At 49.8% G+C, this 19,295-nt stretch overlaps 1 protein-coding gene across 2 annotated transcripts in view; it reads left to right on the top strand.

Moving 5' to 3' along the window:
• lmnb1 (lamin B1) overlaps nt 1-1,908 on the top strand; it is a 50,548-nt gene extending 48,640 nt beyond the window's left edge. For both annotated transcript variants that reach the window (XM_078566999.1, XM_078567006.1), the window contains exon 11: nt 1,051-1,908. In XM_078566999.1, the coding sequence (XP_078423125.1) occupies nt 1,051-1,092 (42 nt within the window). In that variant the 3' untranslated portion in view covers nt 1,093-1,908. The remainder of the gene's footprint in view (nt 1-1,050) is intronic.
• Nucleotides 1,909-19,295: the final 17,387 nt, after the last annotated feature.

Raw genomic sequence — 19,295 nt, forward strand, 5'->3', positions numbered from 1 at the left:
TGCTATGTGTCTGTTCATTCCACCAGTCTGTCAGTGTTCTTTTTAAGGTTACTACTAGCTTCACTGTACACTATGCTTCCAAGTGTATTTGCTTTTATGTATTTCTTTTCAAGTTCTTTGATGTCCCAAACTGCTTCAAAGCTAACAAATTACTTTTGAAATATAGACAAACAAGGCAACCAATTTTTGTGCAGCAAGATCTTTCAAATAGTGAGATAAATAATCAGTTAATCTGGTTGAGGGATAAAAGCTGGCCAGGTCACTTGGAGAACTCCTTGTTTGGGCGGTTGAACTGCGTTCGAAGAATGAAAATGACTGCATGTAGAAACTTTTGAATGAGAAAATAAATCTTTAAGCATGTTACTAATGGAAATATTTATATGAATCCATAACTTTCCTGTAGCACCTGGCAATTGACCATACAATTGTAATGTGGTAACAAGGAGGCTAATGTAGTACACAAATTTGAATCTTGTACTCAATATGAATTTCAACTCATCAGATTTCAGCTTGTTTCTTATCCCACACAAAGTTTCACTTGCCTATTATCTATATTACCTAACCTACGTTGGCTCCCAGTCTCCCAGGACTCAATTTTAAAATTGTCACCCTTGTGTCCAAGCCTGTCTACTGCCTAATCTGCTTGCTATCTTGCAACCTTTACAATCCAGTCTGCGATCATCCAACTTTGGCATCTTCATCCCTTCAGCTATCTAGATGCTGAGCTCTACAATTCTTCCCCTAAACTTCTGCAGCTGCCTTTTATGACCCACCTAAACCCAACTCGTTGATCAAGCTTTTAGTTTGCCCCTACACCCCCACCCTAATGTGTCTTTGGCTCAAATTAGATCGATTATGCTTTAATGAAGAACAGCCTTTTTTGTTTTAAAGAGGATATATAAATGCAAATCATTGTATTAGTGTCTGCGAGTATCAAAATAGTAAAAACCTGATGAGTAAAATTTGGGAAGAATGGACTTATTCTGAATTTTACCAATCCACCAAAAACTGGTACTTTAAAATATTAAACTTGTATTGGTCCTTTTTTAGGGAGATCCAAGAGCAGCTGACAGGAGCTGTGCAGTAATGTGAACATCTTGCAAGACAACTTTTCTTCAAAAACTCATCGCTGCCTACATTAAACTTAATATCTAGAAATTCAAACTATTTTTGTATTTCAGTAATTTGTATTTTAGATATTTTGTTAATTTCTTTTTGTACACATGGCATTGGTTCAGGGCTTTTTATACTGTTACTGAGAATTTTTTTTAGAACATTACAAGGTCTAGACTTTAAAAAAGTGTGTAATTCTGAAACCAAACTAATGTGAATCAAAGGTTTTTTAAACCTATGGAAGATGGTTTTCCGAAGATTACAGATGAAACCAGTGAAAAATAATTTGTGTAGTTGAAGAAACTACAGTTATTTTGGGGCAGCATGCATTTGTGACTGGACTTGAGTTAATATGTGCAGCAGGGAAAGGGGGATTAGACATTTTGGTAATGACATTTTTGTAAATTTATAAATAGAACAACACTGAACGTAACCTTTTTTTAATGTTTTTTAATTGTTTATACCAGGTTGACAAAAATATACCACAAAATGGGATGAAGAAAATCTTCTGTTTGTAGCTTTTGCCCCCTTATTTAGATAGTGGTTGGGAACATGGTATGACTAAATGCAAATGTTTTAATAAGTTTTAATGTAGCAATGATCTACTTGGGTTTTCTTGGCAAATATAAATAAAGTAAACATTGTGTAATAAATAATTGTTACTTATCTCTTTCTGATACTAAACCTGCATCAAAGTACCATGATTCGAGGCATTTCAAAATAGCTGCTTTGCCATTGTAATACCTTCTAATGAAGTATGTAGTTCAACTGAACTTTAAACTTGATGACTTTTACTGCCTTGCCTTAGGAAATCATTTTTTCCCCAGTTTTTAAGACTGAGCTTGTATACTGGTTAGCATTTGTAAGTGAACTGAAGAGGTGGGATTTCGCGTTTTGCTTTGTGCATTGGCTGATTAGATTTTGTCGTAATGGCCAACCCCACCTCCCCCTAAAAAAATTGTTTGGGGGAAGGTGATGAGAAACATTTACTGTCACAAGATTGGGAAATCCCTTATATAAGGCATGTTCAGAATCAGAGTTTCACCTAGTGTCTGGGCAGAGATCAGCAACAGCTGCATTTTCCTGATGAACTCTTGGATATAAGGGGAAACCACATGAGGTGAGCTATGGTTCACAAATTTAAAGTGAATTGCAAGAATAAGTTGGCACTGAGGGATGCAACACTTCTAAATTAGCTGTAGTAAAACTTAGCTTTCTTCATTCTTTTTGTCTGCAATGTACTTTGCCCATGAAGTATGTACTTTGCCCATGAAGTATCTGCTAATGTTCTCTATGGATACTGTGTTCTTTAAGTGAGATTATTTGTACCGAACTAGTGGCTTTTTAGTTTGTGTCTAAAGAATTGGGTTGAGTCACAGTGTGACTCTGTGCTAGATTAAGACACTGGAGGTGAAGAGACATTGTACTAAACCAATTGTTTTGTAACCATACATTAAAACAGCTCATTGCATTGTTTTGAGAAAAGATGTTTGTGTGCCATTACGTTTAAGAACATAAGTAGCAGGAGTAGTCCGTATTGCTCCCCAAACTTTGCAATGCCGTTCAATACGATCATGGCTGATCTGCCTCAACTCCACTTTCCTGCCTGTTATCCATCTCCCTTGATTCCTAAAGAGACCAACCATCTGTCTGTCTCCACTTTAAATATTTTCAACAATGGGACATTCACAATCTTCAAATAAAGAAATCCAAAGATTCACAACATTCTTGAGGCATATCCCTTGTGCTCTAGATTCCCCAACAAGGAGAAACAGCCTCCGTGTCTACCCTGTCAAGCCCTTTCTGTTTCTTGTATTTTTCAATGAGATTACCCTCTCTCCCCAACTTCCAATCCACTGGTACCATTCTACAATTTAAGGAATTTTGGAAAATCGTAACCAGTGCATCCACTATCTCTGCAGCTACCTCCGTTAGGAGGTAGGCTGTCAGGCCTTCTGGATTTATCAGCTTTTAGTCCCTTTCTTTGCAAGTTCCTCACCCTTATCAGCCCCTTGGTTATCCTCTATTGGTGTGATGTATAATTTTGTTAAATTGAGAACTTTTGGCTGATACTACAAGTGCAGGGACATAATTCACAATTGCATATTGAAAATTGATACTTATTGTAAATGTTGGCCATTTTGAGGAAATCAATGTGAGAAAGGGGCAGTAACCCTTTGAAAATCATGGTTGTAGCACTTACTGCCCATATACCTGACATCCCAGCCACACTTAGTTTTGACATCTAGGAAATAGGTGGTCTGTTTTAGGTAGGAGGGTATGCAATTTTTAAGTACCAATAGAGGCAACATTTTCCTTCTTTGTGGTGAATTAGTAGTTCACAGTTAATTCAAAGTTATTTAATTCAAATTATTTGTTTATTCAGTTTTTGCATTGTTTGGTCATCTCAGTGACTTCAAATTATCAGAATTTTTTTGTTTTATATTAAAAATAATTGACAACTATCCAGCATGTACTATGATGCGGGAAACATGGAAGAAGGATGATGAGGAAATGTTTGGCATCTGATCATGGTCTATTTTCAAATCAACTTTGTAGGGGCAGTAAACAAATCCTGATCTCTTAAAAATTGGAGCCATCTAGATGCTAGAAGTAATGGATTTTAATTTTTTTTAAAAACTGCCTATTTTTATACTCTGTCCAGGAAGGAAAGGAACATTAGAGCTGCCTTGTCATCAACTCTTGCATGGTCTTGGCATTTATAAGGCTGAGCGAGAGCAATTTTGCAGGGCTGACCAGGATGTAGCTACTGGAACCTCCTGACGAGTCCGGATCAATCAAATTGCCTCCAAAAAGCTTGTTTTCCTCTTGTGTGTTGAACACAATCGCAACTTGCAAGGCAACCATGAGCAAGTGGTGGCTGGAGAAGTGGCAAGTGAAGTGCAGAATAACACCATAATGGTTAATTCCAGCCAGGAGAATAAAGTTGTTTGCATATCAAGGCCCTGAATGTTATGTTGCCACGTAGATACCATGGTAAGGGATATAACTAGGTGAAAAAAGATTTTTGAGATGGAAGGAGAACAGTCAGTTCTACTTGCTGTTTTGAACTCTGATATAGGAAAATGTGAGATGGCAAGGCCAAGAGCAGAGTAATCATACAGGACAAGGCCAAGAGCTGAACAATGGCTGGATCCGAGGCTGGGAGCAGTCACAGGTTGGTCATTATCACTGGGGATGGGGATGGTTGCTAAGGCAGGGAATGGAGTGCTGATAGAGTGCGGTCTGTGTCTCTCCCTCTGAGTCTTTGAGCGATATGGGGGGAAAAAAATCCATAGTGATGTTGCAACAGGAGGCGTGTAGGGCTAAGCCTACTGGAAAGCATTTAATTATAAAATAAGCTGGATAAAATAGTTGGCATAAAACTAAAAGTAAGAAAATTTGATTGAATTCACAAATTTTAACTTATTTTTCTACATTGTATGTTATACAATTTATCATAATTACAATCCATGTTCAATTAATCTGGTCTATTGGGATAAAGTTGAAATTAACTAAAGAGAGGTTGTAACATTAAAGCGTTCCTCATTTTCATTAAATTAATATCTGATGCATACATAAAATGAATTAAGTTAACCTATAAAATGTGAGGTTAGCACAAGGGGCTGAGCTGATTGGTGTGTGTTTATTTAAGGCACTTCAGTCCCATGGAATGCACATCCTGTTCCATGTCTGAACTCCATGATGCTTCTTATGTCCTGGACAACTATTTATGCAGCTAGTGTTATCATCCGAAGAAGCTTGAGCTCTAGGCTTCAGAGCTTGAGTAGCAGCTGGCATCACTGCTGTATCTGAGGCTGAGTGATAGCGTGTTTCGAGAGATGGTTACACCACAGCTTAAGGGTGTGTAGGGGGAGGTTTCTGCCAGATTGTCTAGCAGGACCAAGCAGGTAGTGCAGGAGTCCTCTGAGTGCATCTCATACTCCAACAAGTATTCAGTGAGAGTGATGGCACATCTGGGAGTGCAGCCAGAGCCAAGTTCATGGCATCAGCTGTACAGGTGGGCAGGAGGAATATTGGGAAAGCAATAGTGATAGGATGTCCTACGGTTAGGGGAGCAGACAGGTGTTACCGTGGCTGCTGACATGAATCCAGATTGGCATGCTGACTGTCTGGTGTCAGGGTTAAGGATGCCACTGAGCAGCTGCAGAATATTCTGGAGGGGAGGTGGAGGGTGGCAGGGCGGACGGCAACTGAGTCTTAGTTCATATCCATGTCAAAGACATAAGTAGAAAGAGGGATAAGGTCCTGCAGACAGATGTTTTTGAAGACTAACAGGACCTCAAAGGTAGTAATTTTCAAATTACTCCCAATGCCACATGCTGTTCAGTATAGAAATAGGAAGATAGAGCAGATGAATGTATGGCTGGAGAGATGGTGCAGGAGGGCTTTATATTCCTGAGACATTAGACTGGTTCCCAATATCATAAGAAATAGGAGCAGGAGCAGACCCTCGAGCCTGCTCTGTCATCTAATAAGATCATGGCTGATATTGTGGCCTCAAGTCTACTTTCTGTTGGTCCTCCATAACCCTTGAGTCTGTTTTGCAGATCAAAAATCTGTCTAACTCAAGCTTGAATATATTCAATGAGCCAGCCTCCACAGCTCTGTGGAAGAGAATTCCAAAGATTAATGAACTTCGGAGAAAAAATGCCTCCTCATCTCCGTCGTAAATGGGAGACTGCTTATTTTTAAACTGTGCTCCTAGTTCTAGATGCCCCATGAGAGCAAACAACCTCTCAGCACATAAGATTCTGAGGAGGCTTGACAGGTTATGATTCAATAAGATCAGACTTTGATCCTGAGGGAAGTGTGACCTGTACAGGCCGGACAGCTTGCAGCTAAACCAACCCAGGACCAATGTCCTCTTGGGGTGATTTGCTAGTGCTGTTGGGGAGGTTTAAACTAATTTGGGAGGTGGTGGGAACTAGGGTATAGCAGTAGAAAAGAGAAATTAGGTGCACCAAAGGATGGAGAGAGACAGCTAGCACTAGAATTAGAAATAGGAAGGTCAGACTAAGGAGGAACATTGGACTCAGCAGGAGTAAACCATTCAATAAGTTTAAGGCTGATGTAATAACGGGATCATTTAAGGTCTGAATTAGGTTTACAGTTTACTTATGTAAATGCGCAAAGTGTGGTAAATAAGGTTGACGAGCAGCAGGCGCAGATAGCCAAATGGGAATAAGATGATAGAGACTGGGCTCAAAAGGAACAAGATTGGGTACTAAATATTCCTGGTTACAAGGTATTCAGGAAAGAAAGGAGGAGGGATGACAGTATTGATTTACAGTAGAATATTACAGTGCTGGAGAGAGAGGATGCCTTGGATTAGTTGAGGACAAATCCAATTGGTTAAGAGTTAAGAAACAAACTGTTTCACTGTTACACTGCTCAATGTATTTTATTGGCTACCAACTAGTGGAAATGATACAAAGGAGCAAATTTACAGGGAAATTTAGAAGTGCAAGAACTAGAGTAGTGATGATGGATGTTTTAGTTATCCTGATATAGACTTCAATAGTAGTAGTGTTAATAAGATATAATGTTATTGGAAATTATTTTAAAATAGAGTTCTAGCAGGGTCTGTGTCTGTGTGTGTCATAATTGGATTAAAGCCAGCTAATCTGGATGTTTTGATGTATAGTAGTTTTGAGATGTTAATTAGATAAACGTAGGGAGTGTAGAAGGTAAAGCGTAAATGTGCATTTGTTAAAAGAAACCATTTAAAACTGCGGGTGAAATCTCACACCTGGCTAGAAGACGCCAAGCAATGTGCTTGTTTCTTTTCAGCTTACTGATAAAATTGGTGGAATGAAAGGATGTTATTATTAGAAGAGACAAAGTTAAAAGCCTAGTGATACAATGGAAAATTTATGTTCAAAGAGAAAGATATGTATAAAGAAGATTGTGTAAGGTAGAGGCATTTTAAGATTCAACAAGTGAGAGAAGCCTCCAGTCAGTAAGCCTCGAGCTGCTGTCTGCAAGGACCCAGAGCTGAAAGAAACTCATTTTGAATGAGTCTGCCCAGGTTGTGCTTTGCCAGGTGTCTCTTTAAATTTGAGATTTACTATTGCTTTAATGGGGGTGTAACTGAGAGTTAGATTAATTAGGAGATTTTTGTAGTTATCATAGTAATTTTGTAGACATATGTATATACTTACAATCTTGCATTAATAAATGTTTAGTTTTATAAAAAAAAAACCCTTGAGACTCGGTCTTATTACTACTGAATTGAAAGCCTGCATCTCAACGTACAAATTGCAAAAATGGGTTATGACAGTTGTTTCAAGTTTTTCTCTGGGATTTGAACAACTCTGCCTTCACCATCGGTTGTGTCATAATAGTGCAAAGGGCAGAGATGGGGAAGAGCTTCTGAAGTGTATTTTGGGGAATTTAAAGTAAGTTTTTTGGCCCAACAGGGAAGGAGGTGTTGCTGAATCTGGCTCTGGGAAATGAGGTGGATCAAGTGTCAGTAGGGGAACATTTAGGGAAAAGTGATCATAATGTCAAAGTTTAGGTTGGACGAGGAGCAATCTAGAGTAAAAAATACTAAATTGGAGGAGGGCCAATTTCAGTGAGGTGAGAATGGATCTACCCTGGGTAAATTAGAATCGCGGATTGGCAGTCAAAATTGTAATGGGGAAATGGCTGCCTTTACAGAAGTGTATGTGTGTGTTTGGGTACAGTCGAGGTACATTCCCATGAAGGGGAAAGGTAGGGCAACCAAAGTCCGAGCTCCCTGGATGACAATGCAGAGAGTGTGAGCTGAAGCAGAAAGAAATGTCAGGTTGATAATACAAGTGAGAACCAACCTGAATGTAGAAAGTTCAGAGGGCAAGCAAAAAAGGAAATGTGAGGCAAAGAGGTAAGGGGCAAAAAGAGACAGCTGATATAAAAGGGAATCTGAAAAGAAAGACTTACATTTAAATTGCACTTTTCACAACAGGACTGGACATCTCAAAGAACTTTCTAGCTAATGAAGTATGTTTGAAGTATAGGGTGGAATTTTCCAAGCCCGCTGGCGGTGGGCATGATAGGTGGTATGCACGGAAGATATGGCAGGACCCATTTCATGACAACGTGCAGGCAGGTCGCGACCGGTGGGCCGGGTTTTCCACCATCGGCTGGCAGGGAGCTAATTGTAAAATGTTAGCATTTAATTAAAAGGCCATCCTGCCAGGCACTAGGAACCCCACCGTATCGTCCGTCCACGTTGGTGGGAAAACATTCCGACGTGTTTCACAACAGCACATGGGCGACACGCACTTGGCGGCCTTCGCTTTGGGGGAACTGAGATGAGTGAGCAGCAGCTTTCTCCACAACTCGCCCGTTGTTTACAGGCCTCAGGGGCACCACGGGGCGGGGGCAACTAATGCCTGGTCCCACCGGCGGCTGCTGAGGAATGGGGGGTGTCTGGGGGCAAGTGCTGACCAGCCTCGGAGGCGACAGCTGAGGGGTGGGGGGGTGTCTGGGGGCAAGTGCTGGCCAGCCTCGGAGGCGACAGCTGAGGGGTGGGGGGGGTGTCTGGGGGCAAGTGCTGGCCAGCCACGGAGGCAACTGCTGAAGGGGGAGTGGGGGTGGTCAAGTGCTGCTCTGGCGCTGCATCCCGCGTACAGGCAATTGAAGTGGGGGGCAGGGCAGGTGAGGGAAGTGGCCACGCATTAGGGACACCTGTATAAACTGACCAGGCCTCTGCAACTGAGACAGATCAGGAGCAGCCACAGTGATGTGATTGGAGTCAGGCTCCTAGCATACCTGCCCACGCGAGCAATGCGGAGGCACCAAAGGGCCACTAAGCGCTCCACACCTTACCCTGCCCCTCCGTCCCCCTACTCCACTGGCACAGACTTCGAGTCCACCACCACTTTATTGGACTGCACACGTTGTACAATCTCCTCGCCAGCACTGGCCAAGTAGCAGTCACTGCTGGAGGTGCTCACAGCCCCTTGCAATCTCAGCATCCCGGTTTGGACCAGTGTCCCCCATGTTGCAGGTTGACAGGACAGCCATGCAGCGCACTCATCTCTGGCCATCCGAGGGGTGATCAACACTCTCCGGGAAGCATTAAGGGGCAATCACACAGGGCCAGGAAAGGTGCTAAGTATACCCATGATAACCACGTCTCTCTCTCTTTCATGCTGCAGGAGGACTACGTCAGGATCATGGATCCTGGTGACCTAGCTGTATGCCTGATGGCCTACAGAGACTATAGAAGACGGAGGAGAGAGTGACTGAGGCTTCTGGCTGCACAAAGGCAGGATCAGAAACATCATGAAGAAGGAGCAGCAGGGGCTCCTGCACATGCTGCCCAGGAGCGAGAGCGAGCCGTGGCTGGTCAGCACCTAGCGACACCCAGGGCCTATAGACACCACCTGCCATTCCTTCAGATGACTGAAAGCCAGTGTCGCCGACGGCTGTGCATGTCTAGGGAGCTGGTGGCTCACATCTACCACTTACTGCAGGACTTGGCGCCAAGTGGACATGGAGGGCATCCACTGCCAGTGGCTGTGAAAGTGACCACGGTGCTCAATTTCTACACCAGTGGCTCCTTTCAGGGCTCTACAGGTGATCTCTGTGGGATATCACAATCCACCACCCACAAATGCATCCATGAGGTCACGGATGCCATCTTCTCCACGGCACACAACTTTGTGCATTTCGCCCGGGACCGGGACAGCCAGGATACAAGGGCCATTGGATTCGCCCTGATCTCGGGATTCCCATAAGGGCAGGGTGCGATTGACTGCACTGATGTGGCGTTCAGGTCTCCATCGCTACGCTCCGTGGACTTCATCAACCGCAAGGGCTTCCACTCACTGAACGTGCAGCTGGTGTGCGACCACCAGAAACACATCCTGCTGGTGTGCACATGGTTTCCAGGGAGTGTGCACAACGCCTACATCCTGAGTCGCTCTCAGATCCCTGCCGTCTTCCAGGGTCCACAGAGGCTGCAGGGTTGGCTCCTTGGGGACAAGGGCTACCTGCAGTTGCCGTGGCTGATGACACCCATGAGGCGGCCTCAGACTGCAGCAGAGCGACGCTATAATGAGGCTCGTGCAGCAGCTCGCAACTTGGTGGAGCAAACCATCGGGATGCTGAAGATGCGGTTCCAGTGCCTGGACCGGTCTGGTGGAGCCCTGCAATATAGTCCACAGAGGGTGTCATGCATCTTCCTCGTCTGCTTCGCCCTTTACAACCTGGTGCTGCAACGGAGTGAGGAGATGGAGGAGCTGCATGTCTCCTCCAATGAGGAGGACTCCAATAGGGATGAGGGTGAGGGGGTCCTCGGTGGTGACGACGATGGGGATGAGGCTCCCGCACTGGCTAGACAAGGCAGGCACGCTCGGGAGGCCCTCATAGCTGCCAGATTTGTGGAGGATGATGACAATATGCAGTGGTGTCCCCATAGATCCTCATATTGCATTTGTGAACGTTCGACTCCAGTCTGGCTTATCTCAGCATCAATACCCTCGGTGAAAATGCTCCTGTCATGGAGATGCAGTGGAGATGCCCTAATAGTCGCTCGATCGCCGGAGGATGATGATGACATGCAGTGAGGACACTCCATAGATCTTCACATGGCCTCTGAGAATGTCTGACTCCTGTCTGGCCGAGGGCAGCTTGCATGCGCTGCATGATCAGGGCCATCTCAGAGACGCAGCCATGAAACTTTAGACACATCTGATGCTGTGCCTGCCTTCAGCACCTCAGCCCTTCAGGAGCTGGTGCACAGCATCACTGGTCACAGATGCTGGTGTGATGGGGGCCAACCCCACCTTAAAGGTGCTGAGAGCACACAGAGAGAATGAGAGAACTCTGTGGTGCCTGCCCACTACATTCTGGCAGCAATGACCAGCACCGCCGAAGTGCAGGCATCAGTAATCTTTCCAGGGAGTGAGGCGTTGGACCATCACTGTGGCCTGAAGGCCACACAGAAGAGGCCTCAGACTGAGACATTTGCCTTCTATCTTGTGCAGCAAGGTTTCACATCTGAGTGACAAGAACACTGCTCATCAGGACAGGGAGCCAGAGGTAGGGAGACATTCATGGGAGTTTATTGACAATAGTGAACATTAAGTACAAGTGATTAACATCCATGCCCAGGCTGCACTGTGGGGACTGGGGTGTTTTATTGACCTTCTTAATCACATTTTGGTTTAATGTTTGTAAATTTTCTTTAAATTTTGTCTTTGTTTTTGCAGTTTCCCTAATTTAGGGGCTGCGTTCATTTTGTCCCTCAGTTTGTTAATTTAGTTTATTTGCTTGACTCAAAAGAGTTAATTCTCCCCAATTGCTCTCAGTTGTAGCTTGTTGCTGCTGCTGCAGTTGGGAGTTGGGAGAGTTGGGTGTGCTACTGCTGGCTGCTGCTGTGTGCTGGAGCTCTTCTGCTGTTGTGGGATTTCCAGTGGCATTTCTTATATTCCTGTGGCTGTTCCTGCTCTGGTGTTGCTGCCTTCCAGAGAGAGAGAGAGAGATTTTTGCTTGGCGGGGGCTGAAGAAGTTGTAGGGGAAGAAAGGGAGTATGTGTGTGTGCTGTTTAAAATCTTGCTACCAATGCCACCCCACCTTCTCACTTCAGCCAAGTCAGAGCAGCACTGGCTGCCTGGTGAAGACATCGCTCTCCCCCTATGGGAAGAACATCAAGGCACCCACCAGCCGATAGACACCCACCTACCCTTTACCCTTTCCCTCCTGTGTCTCCCTGTCCTTTACCCTCTCCCTCCTCTCCCCTCTGTTAATTGCCATCCCGGAAGGGGAAGGTAACACCGTCCTTTCTTCCAGGGAGGGACATTGTCACTCATATTTCTCGGGGTGGGGTGTGGCTCAGCCCCTATGGCTGTGACAGGGGCACCTGTAGCCGGGCCTTCCCGGGTGAATTTGGAGGCGGTGCTGTCACTGGTGGCAGGGCCCTCCAAGAAAACTATGCGGGAGCAGCTGCTCCCGCAGCCATGTCACCTTTCCACTTCCTTACTAAGGCCTGGGGGTGAAGAGCTACACCCACCCTGACATGACCATTGAGGTGTGCGTTAAGGCGATGGCCGGGGTTGTCGGCCCCTTGGGCATTGTCGCCGCCTCGAAGATGTGCGGCAAAGCCGTCATTTTCCTGAGGACCGAGCGGGCAGTGCACCTGGCCCTGGAAAAGGGGCTCACTGTGGGCGGTGGACCCCTTGGAGGCCATCGCCAAGAGGATCATCATTTCTAATGTCCCGCCCTTTGTCCCCAGTGAGCTCCTCCTCCCCCACCTCCATCAACTGGGAGAGGTTAGGTCCGGGGTTGCACCAATCCCACTCGGCTTCAAGGGTGCGGCCCTCTGACACGTGTACTCCTTCCAGCGCCAGGCTTCCGCTCGCCTGGCCCGGGAGGAGTGCGTGGAGGGGGCCTTCAACCTGGAATTCGAGGGGGCTGCCTGCCGGGTATTCTGGGCTGCGGATGGCGTGTGGTGCCACGCTTGTAAGGAGGTGGGGCACGTTTGTAAGAACTGCCCCACCTCCAAGGCCGCCAGCAACATCCAGGTGGCCGCTCCTCCCCTTGCCACCACTCCATCCCTCTCTCCCGCACCTGCCCCCCCCCCCCCCCCCCCCCCCCCCCCAAACACCCCCCAAGGGGAGGTGCCACCGGCAGCCACTGCCCTCTCGGCTGCCAGTGAGGCGGGTGGAGAGCCCCCACACCGTAAGAGAGCACGGAGGAAGACCCGCCACCTGGGGGCGGTCCCCGAGACTCCCCAAACCCTGCAAACCAGACCCTTGATGACACTGGCTCGGGGAGTCAAAAATCATCCAACCCTGGCGACGTGTCCGCACGTGCTCGTGTGCGCCTTAGCGCCATGTGCTGGTCCCAGCGTCGTCCCCGCGCAAGTTACCGGGTCCAGTGGTGTTGAGGCGTATGACCCCGAGCTGGTGGATTCATTGAAGGGAGTGGACTTGCCCAAACCCCAGAGGGTGGATTCTCCGGGAGGGCTGGACGAGGCCGGGGTGGCCTCGCAGATTGAGGTCTCCCCAGCCTACCCTGGAAGAGACGTCACTCCTTGGAGGGGCAGGACGGTCTGAGGGGTGAGGTTGGATGTGTCCTCTCCCCCAGTGAAGAGGTGGTGGTGTCTCCACCCCGTAAGTCCTTGCTCTGCCCTCTGGGGGGAGCCCAAACCCCCGTTACCCCTATTACCCCTGTTCCCTCGCTGCAGTCCCCTGAGCAGGGCCTCTCAGGGGTTGGTGAGGGTACCGCCCTAGAAGTGGTGCTCCACCTGACCCACCTTGTAGCCTCGAGATGTCATCTGGCCCGCCAGGAGACTGCAGCAGTCCCTTCTTGGCCCCGACAACTGGGTCATTGGGTGGCGGTGGAGAGGAGGGCCTCCCTGCTCCATCTCAGCCTTTGGCACTGGGCGCTACTGCTCTGGGCCCAGAGCTCTTTCTGGATTTGCCTGGTGACCCAGTGCCTGAGACAGAGCAGGTCTCCGTGCTGCTGCTGCCCTCTGACCCAGAGTCCCAGGAGGAGACCAGAGAGGACCCCTCTGCCCTTAATCCTGGGAGTGGGATTAAGGTGGAGCTGACTGGCAGCTCTGAACCAGCCCCCGTACTCAATACGGGGGAGGGGTTGGAAGCTGGAGGCGACCACCTGGAGGAGGACAGAGTTTCGGTGGTGAGCACCGGGGACGACTTAGAGTAATCGCGGTCACCGAGACAGGGTCCAGTCAGCCCTGGACCAGTGGCATTCTTTTCCTGTTGTGTCTGGTCTGCCCACGAGGCCCTTAAGGCCCCTGAGTTGGACAGGAGCGCCCGGCGGAGGGTCCATATGTTTCTCACTGGGCTCCTGAAGGAGAGGAAGGATTAAAATAGTCCTCTCCTTTTATTTAGCCCCGGTGATGGTAGCACATACTTCTGACAATGAAGACTACCATAGTCAGCCTCAGCATCCACGGCAGCAGGGACGCACAGCGCAGGTTCCAGAACTTCTCGGTCCTCAGGGGTGGGAAGTGTGCGGTGTGCTTCCTGCAGGAAACCCAACCGTTCCGGGAGACAAAGCTACGTGGCTCCTGGACTGACGAGGGGGGGTCTACATGAGTCACCTAGCCTCCAATTCTGACGGGGTGGCTATCTTTTGGGCCCCACGTTTTCAGCCGGAGATCTTGGGGGTCAAGGAGCCGGTGCCAGGCCAGTTGCTGCACCTTACTGTGCACCTGGGGGGCGCGGTGCTTCACTTTGTGAATGTGTACACACCCCTGGGCGCGAAGCAGCAAGCGAGCTTCTTTGAAGAAGTGTCCACTCATCTCAGCTCCATCGACGCGGGTGAGTGCATCGTCCTCGGGGGGGATTTCACCTGTACCCTTGAGGCCCGGGACCGTCACGGTGCCCAGCACCACACACTGGGTGTGAGTAAGTTGTGGGACCAAGTCAGGTCTTTCGACTTGGTGGACATCAGGCGAAATCTCCATCCTGACTCCGGTATTTTCACCTTCGTGTCACCTGGAGTGGGAGTGGCCAGACTCGACCACCTTTACATTTCGAAGGCGTACGTGTCCTGCGTTCCGTCAGATTCTGTGCAGTGGGTGTCGTGCACGGATCACCGTCTGGTGTAGGTGGAGCTCGCTCCGTTCTGCGCTCGGATGGGGTCCGCGTACTGGCACTTTAACAACCTGCTGCTGGAGGACGAGCGGTTCCTGGACTCGTTCCGTCGTTTCTGGGCCGGCTGGAGAAGGAAGCGGGGAGGCAGCCCCTCCTTGAGGCTATGGTGGGACATGGGCAAGACTCACGTCTGCGTTTTCTGTCAGGAGTACGCGAAGGGGTCGACAAAGAGGCAGAAATCCAGGGTCGAGGAGTTGGAGAAGGAGGTGCTTGACCTGGAGGCACGTCTCCGTCAGCCCGACGCGGACCCGGCCCTGCGGTCGGTGTACGATGAGAAGAAGGGCGCGCTGCGGGACCTGCAACTCCTCGGGTCCCGGGGCGCGTACGTGAGTTCCTCATGGACCTGGACCCCGGCTCCCCCTTCTTCTCCTCGCTGGAAAAAAGGCACGGGGTCCATCAGCAGCTCCTTACGCTGCTGGCCGACGATGGACCCCTTGTCTTGGGTCTGGAGGGCATCAAGGCCGTTACCTGAAACTATTACACTGCCCTGTTCTCTCCGGATCCGTCCAGCGAGGATGCTTGTAGAGGTTTGTGGGAGGACCTGCCACAGGTCAGCCCGGAGAGCGCCGGAGAGCTTGACTCCCCTATAAGTCTGGGGGAGCTGACCGGTGCCCTCGACAGCCTCTCTAGGGGCAAATCCCCGGGGCTAGACAGGCTGACCGTGGAGTTCTTCAGGGTGTCCTGGGACATCCTGGGGAGCGACTATGCGGGGGTCCCGGGGGAGAGTATCACGACCGGGGAGATGCCCCTCTTGTGACGCAGGTCGGTCATTGCCCTGCTGCCTAAGACAGGGGATCTCCGCCTTCTTAAAAACTGGTGCCTGGTCTCCCTCCTCAGCACCGATTATGAGATCTTTGCCAGGGCCATGTCTCCTCGCCTTGGCACCCTGCTGGACCACACGATCCACCCTGACCAGTCCTACACCGTCCCGGGCCGCACCATCTTTGATAACATCCATCTGGTCCAGGACATTATCCATTTTTCCCAGAGGGCTGGTCTGTCAATTGCCTTCCTGTCTCTTGACCAGGAGAAGGCATTCAACAGGGTGGATCACGAATATTTATTCGGGACTCTGTGAGCATTCGGGCTCAGAACGCATTTTGTCGCCCGGATCCGGCTTCTGTACACTGCTGCAGAGTGTCTAGTTAAGGTTAACGGGTCCCTGGCGGCGCCCCTTCGCTTTGGGAGAGGGTGCGTCAGGGCTGCCCCCTGTCTGGCCAGTTGTATTCTATCTGTGTGGAGCCTTTCCTGTGCCTCTTGCGGAGGAGGTTGTCGGGATTGGTTCTGCGCGGGCCGGACATTGGGGTGGTCCTTTCGGCTTACGCCGATGACGTGTTCCTCATGTTCACTGACCTGCGGAGGATGCGTGAGTGCCAGGAGGTCTACTCTGCCGCATCCTCTGCCAGGATCAACTGGGGCAAATGTTCTAGATTCCTGGTCAGTCAGTGGCAGATGGATCCCCTACCCGAGGAGCTCAGGCCTTTCACCTGGAGCAGGACCAGCCTCCTCTACCTGGGGGTCCATCTCTGCCCTGCTGATGAATCCTGGCCAGCGAACTGGCAGGAGCTGGAGACCAAAGTCTCCACTTGCCTGCGGCGCTGGACAGGACTGCTCCGAGTGCTGTCTTACCGGGGTCGAGTTCTGGTCATAAACCAGCTGATTGCCGCCATGTTGTGGTACCGGCTGGTCACTTTGACCCCTCCCCTGGACTTTGTCACGAAAATCCAGAGAATGCTCGTCGACTTCTTCTGGGACAAAAGATTCCACTGGGTCGCTGCTGAGGTTCTGAGTCTCCCGCTTAGGGAGGGCGGTCAGGCGCTGGTGTGCCTACTCACCCAGGTGGCGACTTTCCGCTTTCAGGCCCTGCAGCAATACCTTTACGTCGAGCCTCCTCCGAGATGGTGTGCCCTGGCGACGTATTTCTTCCGCCAGGTGCACGGCCTGAATTATGACGTGCAGCTCCTGTTTATAGACCTGAGGGGCCTTCGTGGCTCCTTGCAGGCATTGCCCGTCTTTTACCAGGACCTGATCAAAGTCTGGAACATGGTCGCCTCGCGACGCAGCTCTCCCTCGTCAGAAGTAGCAGCTATCGTCAGAGAGCTGCTGCTCAGGAATCCACACCTCCGTCCGTTTCAGTGGCTGGCAGAGAGGAGGGCTGTGGCTGCCGGGGTGACCAAGATCGGGGACGTGCTGGGTGGCGGAGGAGTGGGCTGAAATGCTTCCGCAGGGGTTGGCACATCGCATGTCCGTGGATGTCCAGCTTGCAGCCAATGCCATTCAAGACCTCAGGACGGTTATACTTGGGCCCTGACGTCATTCTGGGTCTCGAGGTGGCCCAGGTGTGCGATGGTCTTCCGTCCGAGCGTACTCCTGTTTGGACAGATTTCCATATTGGCCCTAAGCCCCGAACCCTCCCTCGGGAGCCTGTGCCCCACAAACTGAGTCGCCTCATGGAAATGCCCTCTATGTCTTTTAGCACGGCGCAGAGGTGTTTCCTGTACTGGCTGCTGCTGCACACTGTTCACTTGCTTGCCCTCACCTGCCGCCCTGGCATGCCTTGTTGACGTCCGGTGGCGGAGGTCCCCGTTGGGGGGCCCTCTACGGAGGTGTCCTCCCGCTTTCCATCGGGGGACTGGGGTGGAAGGTGTTGCATGCAGCAGTCCTGTACAACCGCAGGATGTGTCGGGTCACGGACTCCCAAGATACCTGCATCTTTTGTGGCTTGTGGAGTCCATGGAACACGTTTATATAGGGTGTTAGGCTGTATGCGCTTTTCAGTTATCTAAAAAATCTTTTATTGATGTTTTGTTTGCACTTCAGTCCCATGCTCCTGACCTATGGGCACCTGGTGCGGAGGGGGGCTGGGAGGGAGGAGGATCTCCTCGTGAACCTGCTCCTGGGCCTGGCCAAGTTGTCCATTAACTGGCCCAGGCAGCGGGCGATCGAGGGGGTCATCCGACCCGACTGTCTGCCCCTCTTTCGCTGCTATGTTCATGGCTGGGTGTTCCTGGAGAGGGAGCACATGGTGTCTGCTGGCACTGTCGGCACCTTTCATGCTCAGTGGGCACTGTCGGGACTGGGGTGTTTTATTGACCCTGTTAATCACATTTTGGTTTAATATTTGCAAGCTTCCTTTAGACTTTGTCTTTGTTTTTGCAGTTTCCCTAATTTAGGGGCTGTGTTTATTTTGTCCCTCATTGTGTTACTTTAGTTTATTTGGTTGACTCAAAAGAGTTAATTCTCCTTAACTTTCCTAACCCTGCTGCTTTGCCTTGGTGCTCCCCGGCATCCACCACGGTCAGCAGGCTGCCTCCGCTATGACTTTGGCGGGCGTCCTCTGGAGGGCTGGGACTTGGAGGGCCCCGGCCTGCTTTTGGGGTCCTGCTGTGTGGCAGTGGCACCCTCCTCGGCCTGTGAAACTGGATCCGTGGAGGTCACAGGAAGAGGGGAGTCAGATAGGCCAGTTACTCCCAGAGCCAACTGGGTGGATGGCCTTGGGGTATGCATCTGCTGATCCTCCTCTCTATGGGTGCCTGAGGGCCCCTTTCTGACTCTGATTGGAAGGGGTAGCTGAAGTGAGATCGAGCTTCTGGGCATCCCTCTCGCGTACACACTGTTGGAGGCCAACTATGGCATCAGCGATGGAGTTAAACCCGTTCAGCAATGCAGGAGTGATATCCTGGACCAAGGTCTCCATGGCCGCCGCTATCCTGCCAGTGTTGACCTCGATGCATTGCAATGCCGGCGCTATCACCTTAGCCTGAAGGTGGACAGACTCCTCCATCGTGCCTTGCAATCTGAGGAGTGCAGCAGCCATCCCTTCCTGATGTTCCCGAGCTTGATTTGCAGCTCCAGCAACTGTGACATGACTGAGTCCAGAGTTTCGTCATCTGACTTGGACTCAGCAATGTTCTGGCCTCCAGCAGTCCTCCAAGTGCCGGGGACCTGGGAAGTCCCTGCCTCCATTTGCTGTGGATCAGAAAGTGCGATGTGCTCACCAGATTGTGGTCCTGAGACTACTCTAAAGCTAGGTCCCACCGAAGTGTTTGGCTCTGCGCTGGTGGAGGGTGTGGGTGAGCGCTGTGACCTCAGGGAGGGTGCCTTCAGATTCCACTTCAGAGATTTCTTTGGAGCTTGATTGGAGGCTCTGGGCCATGGACTCCGTCGCCTGCTTCACAGTTGTGCCTGCAAGAGGAGATAATTAGTGCATGGCAGTGGCCTGTGAAAGAGGACACATCACTCACAGCATGGTTATTTGGTGGACGTTGCATTACTGGATCCTCACTTGGTAGAGCAGTGCCGACCTCACCATCAGCACAGGACCGGTCCCGGTTATCGCCGGCCAACTGGATGGCTGTTTTCGAATTCTGTCAGAGCTTTAATCTCCGGCATCCCTCCACCTGTCTGCGACCTTTCCCCCCTGTTTTGAGCCAGTTTGTCCTGCATGGATAGAGATGGGGAGAGTGTATCAGGATGCCTGCCACATCAGATGATGTGTGCCTGGCCTGTGTGGGTGCTGAGTGGTCCCATGGATGGAATGAG

The sequence above is a fragment of the Cetorhinus maximus genome, chromosome 2 (assembly GCF_964194155.1).
Source record: "Cetorhinus maximus chromosome 2, sCetMax3.hap1.1, whole genome shotgun sequence".
In the NCBI taxonomy this organism is placed as follows: Eukaryota; Metazoa; Chordata; class Chondrichthyes; order Lamniformes; family Cetorhinidae; genus Cetorhinus; species Cetorhinus maximus.